This window comes from Scyliorhinus torazame, chromosome 9, assembly GCF_047496885.1.
Source record: "Scyliorhinus torazame isolate Kashiwa2021f chromosome 9, sScyTor2.1, whole genome shotgun sequence".
Lineage (NCBI taxonomy): Eukaryota > Metazoa > Chordata > Chondrichthyes > Carcharhiniformes > Scyliorhinidae > Scyliorhinus > Scyliorhinus torazame.
The window spans coordinates 215,834,748-215,849,121 of NC_092715.1; the positions used below are offsets into that span (position 1 = coordinate 215,834,748).

At 45.7% G+C, this 14,374-nt stretch overlaps 1 protein-coding gene across 3 annotated transcripts in view; it reads left to right on the plus strand.

Annotated features, from left to right (window-relative positions):
* gak (cyclin G associated kinase) overlaps nucleotides 1–14,374 on the plus strand; it is a 215,773-nt gene that overhangs the window by 121,441 nt on the left and 79,958 nt on the right. For all 3 annotated transcript variants that reach the window (XM_072517104.1, XM_072517103.1, XM_072517105.1), the window contains one exon: nucleotides 6,787–6,904. In XM_072517104.1, the coding sequence (XP_072373205.1) occupies nucleotides 6,787–6,904 (118 nt within the window). The remainder of the gene's footprint in view (nucleotides 1–6,786; nucleotides 6,905–14,374) is intronic.

Consider the following 14,374-nt stretch of genomic DNA (forward strand, 5'->3'; position numbering starts at 1 on the left):
ACTAATTCACTTACCTTCTCATCCACTAACACACTGAGAAGCTTTGGGACATTTAAACTACAATTTCACAGAATACGGCAGCTAGTGCCATAAAAAGGCGGCTTCTGCACAGATTCTCCCGCTGTTCCCTCTGAGGTTCCCTGCATTGAGTGAGTTCTGCAGGATCCTCCGTTGGAAGATTATCCAGAAATATTGGAGGAAGGCAAGTTTGTGTTTTTTTTTAAAAATCAGGGTCGGAAACGAGGGTTCAGACCCTGATCTGAAGATTTGGGCCGTTGTGTTTTGATGGAGCATACAAGGCAAAAAATGTGCATTCTATTTATCTTCAGTTCAGTACCAGTCTGTGTCTGTCTGCATTCCGATTCTCCATTTTACATCATTATGATCATTATTATGAGATGAAGGTTGCACATTATACATCACCAATTTCATTCACATCAGTAGCACTTCAGAAATTTCAACATTAAAAAAATTTTTTTTTTTTTTACAAGTGTTGTATAGACCAGTGTTTTACAAACATTTTTGCGAGGGACCCATTTTTACCAACTGGCCATCCTTTAGGACCCACGCCAGCCGATCTTCGCGACCCATGCTGACCGAACTTTGTGACTGACTTTTTTGCTTACCTTTAATGCGGGAGCTGAGACTGCTTTGTCCTCAAGATGTCACTTGCTTTGTCATTCAATATTACATTTGAAAAATGAAAAGTCGCTTATTGTCACAAGTAGGCTTCAATGAAGTTACTGTGAAAAGCCCCTAGTCGCCACATTCCGGCGCCTGTTCGGGGAGGCTGGTACGGGAATCGAACCGTGCTGCTGGCCTGCCTTGGTCTGCTTTAAAAGCCAGCGATTTAGCCCAGTGAGCTAAACCAGCCCCGAAGTGCTTCAGCTGATGATTTAAGTTTTCGCTGCATCCTTTGAAAAAAATCAAGAGGTTTGTCCTCGAACTCGCCATGCTTAGTCTTGAAATGCTTTTGAAGTTTTGAATGTTTAACCTTTCATTTGCCAGTATTTCCCGGCACATAAGGCACATGGGCATTGCATCCTGATTTGCATTGGCACAATTAATAAAGCCATACCTCAAAAATCATCTTTATAGTGCTTTGGTTCCGATTTCAGCTTATTGGGCTGTTCACCAGAGTCCCTGGGGCTCACACTAGCACTGCTTTGTACTGCCTTGGAGTCTCCTGAGAAGCTCTCTGCCGCAGATTCAGTTGTGAGATCCTGGCCTGTTTGTGTCTCTGGCCCTCTCTTCCTTATTACAAACTTAGCCATTTTCAGTTCTTCACACAGTCCTGCTGCTTGCTTGCTGGCAGCTACAAAATGGAGAAATCTCTCCTTAATGATTTTGCAGCCAAAGTACGGATCGCGTGACATCAGTGTACATGCTGGGCGTGTGACCTGCTCTCTGTTACCACTTCTGGTGTGAAGACCCTGCTGTTTTTAATAAGAAATTTGGTCCTGGGAAAGCACGCTGAAGCAGGAGGAGGCAGTACTAGGACAGCGCGCTGACGTTCGGACGAGACGGTAGTGGGGTAGCGAGCTGTCCTCAGGAGGTGGCGTTCTGCCCCGCTGGGCACCGGGCCTGTGCACTGCCGGGTCTGCCTGAGGGGATGTAGATGGATGGCATTGTCTTTTTTTAAATAGCACATGGTGTCCCATGAGTTTTATTTGTGAAGACTGACAACTTATAATACACCATTATAGTGTCACGATTGCAGAGGTTTCAAACATTCACATAGATTTCCCATGCTGGTGCTTAAATTCTAGTTGCCCTGCCCCAGAGCAGAAACACACACATTATTTTCTGTGATTGCTGCTGGTGCTTTCTTCTTGGATCTCAGTTTGAAGAACAAACAAATTGCTGCAGTCGCTGTTTATCTAGCTATCACATAGTTCCTCCTCGCTGTGATGGTGTAGACATTGAAGTACTTGGGGAAGCCAGTGAACTGGTGCTGACTGCCAGCACTGTAATCCGCCATTCACATCCCTCACACAAACGTCACTCGGCCTCTCTCCGTGTCCTTCACAGGCTCCGAGCTCCAGTAGTCCCAACAGCAGAAGTACCGCCCCTGCCTCCTCCTATTGGTCAGTGGAACAATGAGGCGTCGGATGTGACGTTTGGAAAGCTAATCACCCATTGAATAATCTGGATGCCAATCGAATGGAGCAAGGCAAAATGCGGCGGTTGCTGGCAGACACGGCCGGCATTCTCAACCTAAAGGCCGGCATTCTCAACCTAAAAGCCGATCTTGGCTGTAGAGCGCTCCTCCCACAATCGGGAGCACCCCAACCGATCGCTCTGTGACCCCCTCGACACCCGCCCTCGACCAACCCGCGGGTCGCGACCCTAGATTTGCCACAGTGAATCGTTGGTGATCATTTTAGCTACCTGTTCCAATTTGGATCGGAGAATGGGAATCTGGAAAATGAGGTGATCTATGAGATGACCCTGGCAACCTATATAGATGTTTTGTACCTTTGAATGGGACAGAGTTGTTTTGGCATACTCTTTGTGGAAAAGCCTGGATTGTGTTAAGCCACCTCCGTATACAAATGCAGTCAGTTCTACTTGTGGAATAAATGTTATTACATTTGGGGGAAGGCAGTGGTGTTATGGTGTTGTCACTGGGCTAGTAATCCAGAGACCAAGGGTAATGCTCTGGGGACCCGAGTTCAAATCTCACCATGGCAGATGATGGAATTTGAATTTAATAAAAATTGGGAATTTAAAAATCTAGAATCATAGGAAACCATTGTCGATTGTCGTAAAAACCCATCTGATTCACTAATGCCCTTTAAGAAATCTGCCATCCTTGTCTGGTCTGGTCTCTAAATGGCCTCTGAAATAGCCTAGCAAGCCGCTCAGTTATTTCAAATCAAATATAAGAAATGAAACTGCACAGATCACCCGACAGTGACCAAGGCACAGGAAACAAAAATGGCAGACTCAGCCCTGTTGACCCTGCAGAGTCCTCCCTAGTAACATCTGGGGGCTTGTGACAAAATTGGGAGAGCTGTCTCACAGACTAGTCAAGCAGTAGTGTGACAGAGTCGTACTATTTACCTTGTAGATAATATCCTAGACGCCATCATCACCAACCCTGAGTATGTCCTGTCCCACTGGCAGGACAGACCTGGCAGAACATAGAACATAGAATTTACATTGCAGAAGGAGGCCATACGGCCCATTGAGTCTGTACTGGCCTTTGGGAAGAGCACCTTACTTAAACCCATGCCTTCATCCTATCCGCAACACCCAGTAACCCCACCTAACCTTTTAGACACTAAGGAACAATTTATCATGGCCAATCCACCAAACATGTACACCTTTGGACTGTGGGAGAAAACTGGACCACCCGGAGGAAACCCACCTAGACACGGGGAGAAAGTGCAAACTCCACACAGACAGTCACCCCAGGCTGGAATTAAACCTGGGTCCCTGGAGCTGTGAGAACAATGCTAACCACTGTGCCACCATGCCGCCAGCAGAGGTGGCAGCACAGTGGCATATAGTCAGGAGGGAGTTTCCCTGAGGGACCTCAACATCGACTCAAGATCCCATGATGTCTCATGGCATCAGGTCAAACATGGGCATGGAATCCCCTTGTTCATTGCATCTGCTGCCCCCATACCTGATGAATCAGTATTCCTCCATGTTGAACATCACTTGGAGAAAGCAGTGAAGGTGGCAAGGGCACAGAGTGTACTCTGTGTGGGGGACCTCAATGTCCAACACGAAGAGTGGCTCCGTAACACCACTGCAGACTAAGCTGGCCGAGTCCGAAAGGACATAGCTGCTAGACTGGGACTGCGATAGATGGTGTGGGAACCAACATGCGGGAAAACATACTTGACCTCATTCTCACCGACCTGCCTGCTGCAGATGCATCTGTTCAGTATCGGTAGGAATGGCCGCTATACAGTCCTTGTGGAGGCAAAATTCCTTCTTCACATTGGGGATACCCTGAGTGGCACTACCACCATGCTCAATGGGATAGATTTTGAACAGATCTAACAGCTCAGCATTGGGCGATCAGGAGGCACTGTGGGCCATCGGCAACAGCAGAATTGTAAACGATCACAATCTGTAGCCTCATGGCACAACATGTTCCCTACTCTACCAAGCCAGAGGTTCAATGAAGAGTGCAGGAGGGCATGTCAGGAGCAATACCTGGCATACCTAAAAATGAGGTGTCAACCGGGTGAAGCTACAACACAGGCCTATTTGCATGTCACAGCATAAAGCCGCAAGCGATAGACAGAGCTAAGTGATTCCATAATCAACGGATCAGATCAAAACTCTGCAGTCCTGTCAAATCCAGTCGTGAATGGCGTTAGAGAATCAAACAACTCACTGGAGGAGGAGGCTCGACAAATATCCTCACCCAGCACATCAGTGCAAAAGATAGGGCTGAAATATTTGCAACAATCTTCAGCCAGAAGTGCCTAGTGAATGATCCATCTCAGTCTCCTCTGGATGTCCCAAGCATCACAGACGTCAGTCTTCAGCCAATTTGATTCACTCCATGTGATATTAAGAAACTGCAGAAGACTCTGGATACTGCAAAGGCCAAGGGCCCTGACAATATTCTGGTAATAGTACTGAAGACCTGTGCTCCTAAATTTGCTGTGCCTCTAGCCAAGCTGTTTTAGCAGAGCTGCAACACTGGCATCTATCTGGCAAGATGGAAAATTGCCCGAGTATATCCTGTACACACAATGCAGGACAAATCCAACCTGGCCAATTATCACCCTATTAGACTACTGTCGTTCGAAGGAGTCATCGGTGCTATCAAGTGGCACTTGCTTAGCAATAACTTGTTCACTGACGCTCAGTTTGGGTACCTTTAGGGTCACTCAGCCCCTGACTCCATTACAGTCTTGGTTTCTTCATGGACAAAAGAACTGAACTCCAGAGGTGAGGTGGGAGTGACTGCCTTTGACGTCAAGGCGGCACTTTACTGAGTGGGGTATCAAGAGGAGCCCTAGAAAAGCTGGAGTCAATGGGAATCAGGGGGGAAACTCTCTACTGGTTAGAGTCATACCTAGCACAAAGGAAGATTGTTGTGATGGTTGGAGGTCAATCACCACAGCCCCAGGAAATCACTACAGAAGTTCCTTAGTGTTGTTAGTGTCCTAGGCCTAGCCATCCTCAGCTGCTTCATCAATGACCTTCTTTCCACCATAAGGGCAGAAGTAGGGATATTCACTGATGATTTTGCCATGTTCAACACCATTCACGACTCCTCAGATACTGAAGCAGTCCATGTCTAAATGCAGTAAGACCTGGACAACATTGGGCTGACAAATGGCAAGCAACATTGCACCACACAACTGCCAGGCAATGAGCATCTCCAGCAAGAGAGAAGCTAACCATTGCCCCATGACATTCAATAGTATTACCATTGCTGCATACCCTACTATCACCATTCTGGGTATTACTATTGATTTGAAACTGAACTGGACTAGCCATATAAGAACTGTGGCGACAAGCGCAGGTAGAGGCTAGGAATCCTGCGGCGAGTAATTCACCACCTGACTCCGCAAAACCTGTCCGTCATCTACAAGGCACAAGTCAGGAGTGTGGCTGGAGTACTCAAGAAGCTTGATATCTATGCAAAGCACGCCACTTGATTATCCCATCCACAAACATTCACGCCCTCCACCACCGATGCACAGTGTCGGCAGTGTGTACCATCTATAAGATGCATGCAGGAACTCACTAAGGTCCCTTAGACAGCACCTTCCAAACCATGACCACTACCATCTAGAAGGACAAGAGCAGCAGATATCTGGGAACACCACCACCTGCAATTTCCCTTCCAAGCCACTCACTGTCCTTGGAAATATATTGCTGTTCCTTTACTGTCACTGGGTCAAAATACTGGAACTTGCCCCCCCCCCCCCCCCTTATAGCACTGTCGGTGTACACCACATGGACTGCAGTGGTTCATGAAGGAAACTCAGCACCGCCCCTCAAGGACAATTAGGGATGGGCCATATAAGACCATAAGACATAGGAGCAGAATTAGGCCACTCGGCCCATCTTGTCTGCTCTGCCATTCAATCATGGCTGATATTTTCTCATCCCCATTCTCCCCATAACCCCTGACCTCCTTATTAATCAAGAACCTTTCTACCTCTGTCTGAAAGACACTCAGTGATTTGGCCTCTGCAGTCTTCTGCAGCAAAGAGTTCCACAGATTCACCACCCTCTGGCTGAAGAAATTCCTCATCATCTCTGTTTTAAAGGATCGTCCCTTTAGCCTGAGATGGGTGTCCTCTGTTTCTACTTTTTCCTACAAGTGGAAACATCCTCTCTACGTCCACTCTATCCAGGCTTCGCAGTATCCTGTAAGTTTCAATAAGATCCACCCTCATCCTTCTAAACTCCAATGAGTGCAGACCCAGAGTCCTCAACTGTTCCTCCTACGACAAGTTCTTCATTCCAGGGATCATTCCTGGGAACCTCCTCTGGACTCTTTCCAAGGCCAGCATATCCTTCTTTAGATACGGAGCCCAAAACCGCTCACAATATTGACTGGCCTATCCAGTAGCATCCACATACCATGAGTGAATGAAAAAAATCGTGATCTTCTGGCATTGTCACCGGAGCAGTTGGTCATACAGGTTGCTACATATTTGAAACATTCCAAAAATCTTATTTGCTTATTTACTTTGTAATAGGTAGAAAGCAGGTTACGAGAAATGCACGAAAGGGAGCAAGATAATTGAAGAATGAGTTGTTTGATTGTCATGAATTATTTGTTCAATTTTTCCTTAGGTATTGAAAATGATGTATCTCACCCTGGGGGGTTGTTTGATATCCTCCGAGGAGGCACAGAGCGTTTCCTGACTAACATCAAGGACACATCCTCAAAGATGATCCAGTCAGTTGCTAAGTAAGTAGAGATGAGAGCTGAGCAACGTTAGGTGTTCTGTTGAATTGTCACATTTCACTGCTCGTGTTCACACAGTCATCACATTTCACTGCTTGTGTTCACACAGCTGTCACGTTTCACTGCTCGTGTTCACACAGTTGTCACGTTTCACTGTTCGTGTTCACACAGTCATCACATTTCACTGCTTGTGTTCACACAGCTGTCACGTTTCACTGCTCGTGTTCACACAGCCGTCACACTTCACTGCTCGTGTTCACACAGTCACATTTCACTGCTCGTGCTCACACAGCTGTCATGTTTCACTGCTCGTGTTCACACAATTGTCACGTTTCACTGCTCGTGTTCACACAGTCATCACATTTCACTGCTTGTGTTCACACAGCTGTCACATTTCACTGCTCGTGTTCACACAGTTGTCACGTTTCACTGTTCGTGTTCACACAGTCATCACATTTCACTGCTTGTGTTCACACAGCTGTCACGTTTCACTGCTCGTGTTCACACAGCCGTCACACTTCACTGCTCGTGTTCACACAGTCACATTTCACTGCTCGTGCTCACACAGCTGTCATGTTTCACTGCTCGTGTTCACACAATTGTCACGTTTCACTGCTCGTGTTCACACAGCCGTCACACTTCACTGCTCGTGTTCACACAGTCACATTTCACTGCTTGTGTCCACACAGCTGTCATGTTTCACTGCTCGTGTTCACACAGCTGTCACGTTTCACTGCTCGTGTTCACACAGCTGTCATGTTTCACTGCTCGTGTTCACACAGCTGTCACATTTCACTGCTCATGTTCACACAGCCGCCACTTTTCACTGCTCGTGTTCACACAATCGTCACATTTCACTGCTCGTGTTCACACAGTTGTCACGTTTCACTGTTCGTGTTCACACAGCCGTCACACTTCACTGCTTGTGTTCACACAGCCGTCACATTTCACTGCTCGTGTTCACACAGCCGTCACACGTCACTGATCGTGTTCACACAGTCACATTTCACTGCTGGTGTCCACACAGTTGTCACATTTCACTGCCCGTGTTCACACAGTTGTCACATTTCACTGCCCGTGTTCACACAGTTGTCACATTTCACTGCTCGTGTCCACACAATCGTCACATTTCACTGCTCGTGTTCACACAGCCGTCACACTTCACTGCTCGTGTTCACACAGCCGTCACATTTCACTGCCCGTGTTCACAGCCGTCACCTTTCACTGCTGCTGTTCACACAGTTGTCACATTTCACTGGTCATGTTCACACAATTGTCACATTTCACTGCTGGTGTTCACACAGTTGTCACATTTCACTGCCCGTGTTCACACAGCTGTCACATTTCACTGCCCGTGTTCACACAGTTGTCACATTTCACTGGTCGTGTTCACACAGCTGTCACATTTCACTGCCCGTGTTCACACAGTTGTCACATTTCACTGGTCGTGTTCACACAATTGTCACATTTCTCTGATCGTGTTCACGCAGCCGTCACATTTCACTGCTGGTGTTCACACAGTTGTCACATTTCACTGCCCGTGTTCACACAGTTGTCACATTTCACTGCTCGTGTTCACACAATCGTCACATTTCACTGCTCTTGTTCACACAGTTGTCACATTTCACTGCTCGTGTTCACACAATCGTCACATTTCACTGCTCTTGTTCACACAGTTGTCACATTTCACTGCTCGTGTTCACACAGCTGTCACATTTCACTGCCCGTGTTCACACAATCGTCACATTTCACTGCTCTTGTTCACACAGTTGTCACATTTCACTGCCCGTGTTCACACAGTTGTCACATTTCACTGGTCGTGTTCACACAATTGTCACATTTCAGTGCTCGTGTTCACACAGCCGTCACACTTCACTGCTCGTGTTCACACAGCCGTCACACTTCACTGCTCGTGTTCACACAGTCGTCACATTTCACTGCTCGTGTTCACACTGTCTCCACATTTCACAGCTCGTGTTCACACAGTTGTCACATTTCACTGTGTGTTCCGTCGAGTCAGTATTGGTGCCGCAAACATTCAGGAGTTTAATTCCCAGGGGAACTGTCAGGTGTGAAGTATTGGAGCAATCAAATATACAAACTTTACAAAATATGATTCACCTTTTCCCTTCTTATTAAAAGGAAGTCAACTTAATTATCAGTCACTTTGGAGTTTCTGAAGAAACAATGCAGCTTCTAGCTAACCTGTCACCCTAGATACCAAGTGTCTTGTTGCTTTCTGTCCATTTTGTCATGGGTTAAGATCATTTATTGGATTGATCTTTTTTCAAGATCATTTCCATTTTGATGTGGAGATGCCGGTATTAGACTGGGGTGAGCACAGTAAGAAGTCTTACAGCACCAGGTTAAAGTCCAACAGGTTTGTTTCAAATCATTAGCTTTCGGAACACTGCTCCTTCCTCAGGTGAATGAAGAGGTAGGTTCCAGAAACATATATATAGACAAATTCAAAGATGCAAGACAATGCTTAGAATGCGAGCATTTGTAGATAATTAAGTCTTTACAGATCCCGAGATAGGGGTAACCCCAGGTTAAAGAAGTGTGAATTGTCACAAGCCAGGACAGTTGGTAGGATTTTGCAAGCCCAGGCCGGATGGTGGGGGATGAATGTAATGCGACATGAATCCAAGGTCCCGATTGAGGCCGCACTCGTGTGCGGAATTTGGCTATAAGTTTCTGCTCAGCGATTTTGCGTTGTCGCGCGTCCTGAAGGCCGCCTTGGAGAACGCTTACCCGGAGATCAGAGGCTGAATGCCCTTGACTGCTGAAGTGTTCCCCGACTGAAAGGGAACATTCCTGCTTGGCAATTGTCGCACGATATCCATTCATACGTTGTCGCAGTGTCTGCATGGTCTCGCCAATGTACCACGCTTCAGGACATCCTTTCCTGCAGCGTATGAGGTAGACAACGTTGGCCGAGTGGCACGAGTATGTACCACGTACCTGGTGGGTGGTGTTCTCATGTGTAATGGTGGTACCCATGTCGATGATCTGGCACGTCTTGCAGAGATTGCCATGGCAGGGTTGTGTGGTGTCGTGGTCACTGTTCTGAAGGCTGGGTAGTTTGCTGCAAACAACGGTTTGTTTAAGGTTGCGCGGTTGTTTGAAGGCAAGTAATGGGGGTGTGGGGAAGACCTTGGCAAGATGTTCATCGTCATCGATGACGTGTTGAAGGCTGCGAAGAAGATGTTGTAGTTTCTCCGCTCCGGGGAAGTACTGGACGATGAACGGTACTCTGTTGGTTGTGTCCCATGTTTGTCTTCTGAGGAGGTCAGTGCAGTTTTTTGCTATGGCGCGTTGGAACTGTTGATCGCCCAGTCGAGCACCATATCCCATTCATACGAGGGCATCATTGCGTCTGTAGATGTCTATTACCCTCGTCTGAGCAGATCCTGTGTATACGGAGGGCTTGTCCACAGTGGATGGCTTCTTTCATGTGTTTAGGGTGGAAGCTGGAGAAGTGGAGTATCGTGAGGTTATCCGTGGGCTTGTGGTAAAGTGAAGTGCTGAGGTGACCGTCCTTGATGGAGATGAGTATGTCCAAGAATGCAACCGATTTTGAGAGTAGTCCATGGTGAGTCTGATGGTGGGATGGAACTTATTGATGTCATCGTGTAGTTGTTTCAGTGATTCTTCGCCGTGGGTCCAAAGGAAAAAAAATGTCATTGATGTATCTGGTGTATAACGTCGGTTGAAGGTCCTGTGTGGTGAGGAGGTCTTGTTCAAACTTGTTCATGAAGATGTTGGCATATTGAGGTGCACATTTGGTCCCCATGGCTGTTCCGTGCATCATAATGAAGAACTTGTTGTCGAAGGCAAAGAAGTTGTGATCCAGAATGAAGCAGATGAGTTGCAAAATTGTGTCTAGAGATTGGCAATTGTCGGTGTTGAGTACTGATTTACGCAGCCTTCAACGCGTCATCGATGAAGATGAACATCTTGCCAAGGTCATCCCCACACCCCCACTACTTGCCTTCAAACAACTGCACAACCTTAAACAAACCATTTTTTTCAGCAAACTACCCAGCCTTCAGAACAGCGACCACGACACCACACAACTCTGCCATGGCAATCTCTACAAGATGTGCCAAATCATCGACATGGATACCACCATTACACGTGAGAACACCACCCACCAGGTACGCGGTACAACTCGTGCCACTCTGCCAACGTTGTCTACCTCATAAGCTGCAGGAAAGGATGTCCCGAAGCATGGTACATTGGCGAGACCATGCAGACGCTGCGACAACGGATGAACGGACATCATGCGACAATCGCCGGGCAGGAATATTCCCTTCCAGTCGGGAAACACTTCAGCAGTCAAGGGCATTCAGCCTCTGATCTCCGGGTAAGCGTTCTCCAAGGCGGCCTTCAGGATGCGCGACAACGCAAAATCGCCGAGCAGAAACTTATAAGAACTAGGAGCAGGAGTAGGCCATCTGGCCCCTTGAATCTGCTCCGCCGTTCAATGAGATCATGGCTGATCTTTTGTGGGCTCAGCTCCACTTTCCCACCCAAACACCATAACCCTTAATCCCTTTATTCTTCAAAAAACTATCAATCTTTATCTTAACAACATTTAATGAAGGAGCCTCAGCTGCTTCACTGGGCAAGGAATTCCATAGATTCACAACCCTTTGGGTGAAGAAGTTCCTCCTAAGATCAGTCCTAAATCTACTACCCCTTATTTTGAGGCTATGCCCCCTAGTTCTGCTTTCACCCTCCAGTGGAAACAACCTGCCCGCATCTATCGTATCTATTCACTTCATAATTTTATACGTTTCTATAAAATCCCCCCCGCATCCTTCTAAATTCCAACAAGTACAGTCCCAGTCTACTTAACCTCTCCTCGTAATCCAACCCCTTCAGCTCTGGGATTAACCTAGTTAATCTCCTCTGCACACCCTCCAGCGCCTGTACATCCTTTCTCAGGTAAGGAGACCAAAACTGAACACAATACTCCAGGTGTGGCCTCACTAACACCGTATACAATTGCAGCAAAACCTCCCTAGTCTTAAACTCCATTCTTCTAGCAATGAAGGACAAAACTCCATTTGCCTTCTTAATCACCTGTTGCACCCGTAAACCAACTTTTTGCGACTCATGCACTAGCACACCCAGGTCTCTCTGCACAGCAGCATGTTTTAATATTTTATCATTTAAATAATAATCCCTTTTGCTGTTATTCCTACCAAAACGGATAACCTCACATTTGTCAACATTGTATTCCATCTGCCAGACCCTAGCCCATTCACGTAACCTATCCAAATCCCTCTGCAGACTTCCAGTATCCTCTGCACTTTTTGCTTTACCTCTCATCTTAGTATCATCTGCAAACTTGGACACCTTGCCCTTGGTCCCCAACTCCAAATCATCTATGTAAATTGTGAACAATTGTGGGCCCAACACTGATCCCTGAGGGATACTAGCTACTGATTGCCAACCAGAGAAACACCCATTAATCCCCACTCTTTGCTTTCTATTAATTAACCAATCCTCTAGCTATGCTACTACTTTACCCTTAATGCCATGCATCTTTATCTTATGCAGCAACCTTTTATGTGGCACCTTGTCAAAGGCTTTCTGGAAATCCAGATATACCACGTCCATTGGCTCCCTGTTATCTACCACGCTGGTAATGTCCCAAAAAATTCCACTAAATTAGCTAGGCACGACCTGCCCTTCATGAACCCATGCTGCGTCTGCCCATGCTACGTCTGCCCTTATAGCCAAGTTCCGCACACATGAGTACGGCCTCAACCGGGACCTTGGATTCATGTCGCATTACATTCATCCCCCACCATCTGGCCTGGGCTTGCGAAATCCTACCAATTGTCCTGGCTTGAGACAATTCACACCTCTTTAACCTGGGGTTACCCCTATCACTGGATCTGTAAAGACTTAATTACCTGCAAATGCTCGCATTCAAAGCATTGTCTTTCATCTTTGACTTTGTCTATATATATATATATATATATATATATGTTTCTGGAACATACCTCTTCATTCACGTGAGGAAGGAGCAGCGCTCCGAAAGCTAGTTATTTGAAATAAACCTGTTGGACTTTAACCTGGTGTTGTAAGACTTCTTACCGATTTCCATTTGGTCATCTTTCTTTCGCATAATAAATACCCTGTACATTTCTTTGCATTGCAGTTGAGAACCCCTTGCCAGTAGTAATTATATATGTTTCACTCAGTTGCTGCAGAGATATTCGCACCTTTTTGTATAAACACTCTTTGAAAAGTTTACCGATTGCAGTTTGAAGCAGGAAAACTGACAAATATTTAACAATTAGCAATCTGGGTGTAAACATTTATATATGAAAATGGGAAAAAAGTACTTTGGTTCCTACCCTGATGTCGCTCTTGGTTGCACTCTTATCCTGGTATTTGTGGAAGGATAGATGGCTAAAATAGTAATACACATTTGTTTAGTCACACATCAGATCAGGTTGCGCCACCATTTTTATGTACCAATGGCAGTGTGCTCTGTCCCATCATTGATGGGTCCTGACCTTGAATCATAGATTTTAAGGACTCAAATAAAAATGCCAGTGGAGAACAATGGACGCCATTCTCATTTGTACCTATAAAATGCTTAAGTAATGACTTTTTCCAAAAAATATTTGAGTTTAAAATGGACGTCGAATTTAGTCTTTTGAAAGCAACACAGTCACATCAATTAATTCTGCAGCATCATGCCCATTTTCTCGAGCTGAAATCAGGTATATATCCAGCTATTGTGCGAAAGCATGTGTGTGGACACAGGAGAAGATGGAATCATGGCAACAAATCAGAGTTTTGTTTTTTCTACCCCCTCTTTTGTTTCTTTCTGCTTCATATTTCTGCTCCCACCCATTAGTATAAGCTAGCGGAACAATTGTATCCTTCATTGTTAAGACCACTGCTTTTGCTGATGAGTCACCTCGGAGGAGAAAAACAACCGCCCAAAAGGATTGCCCAGTTTCCATTTAATGACAGCCCATTAGTAAATTTGAAGGAATCATGTTCTAATGATAGTTTTCTCTGGAATTTGAGGTGTCACTCAAAGGAACTGCATTGTCTAAACTAGATGTAGCGTACCATTGGAGAGACAACAATTTTGATAATTGCATTTCTTTAATTTTAAAATTTTTGCCCAGGACTGTGTTTTTTTAATTTAATATTGATGAGTATCGTGCACTTTGCATTTTTGTTTCCCATTGTGAATGTTGCTTCTTGTTACTGCTTGTGTTTGAAATATTCACTCAATTTATTTTCTTTCTTAACATCTCTGTGCCACTGGTAGCAATCCCAGGTAAATATTTTAGTTTCTCTGTGTGTTGCTATGTTATGGTTGTATTAACTGGATTTTGTCCACTTTCTGAATGGTGTGCATTAACCTGAAGCTCCAATCTCAATAGAGATGTTTGCCTGTGTTTTCTTTTGAAGGGCTACAAATGTAAACCC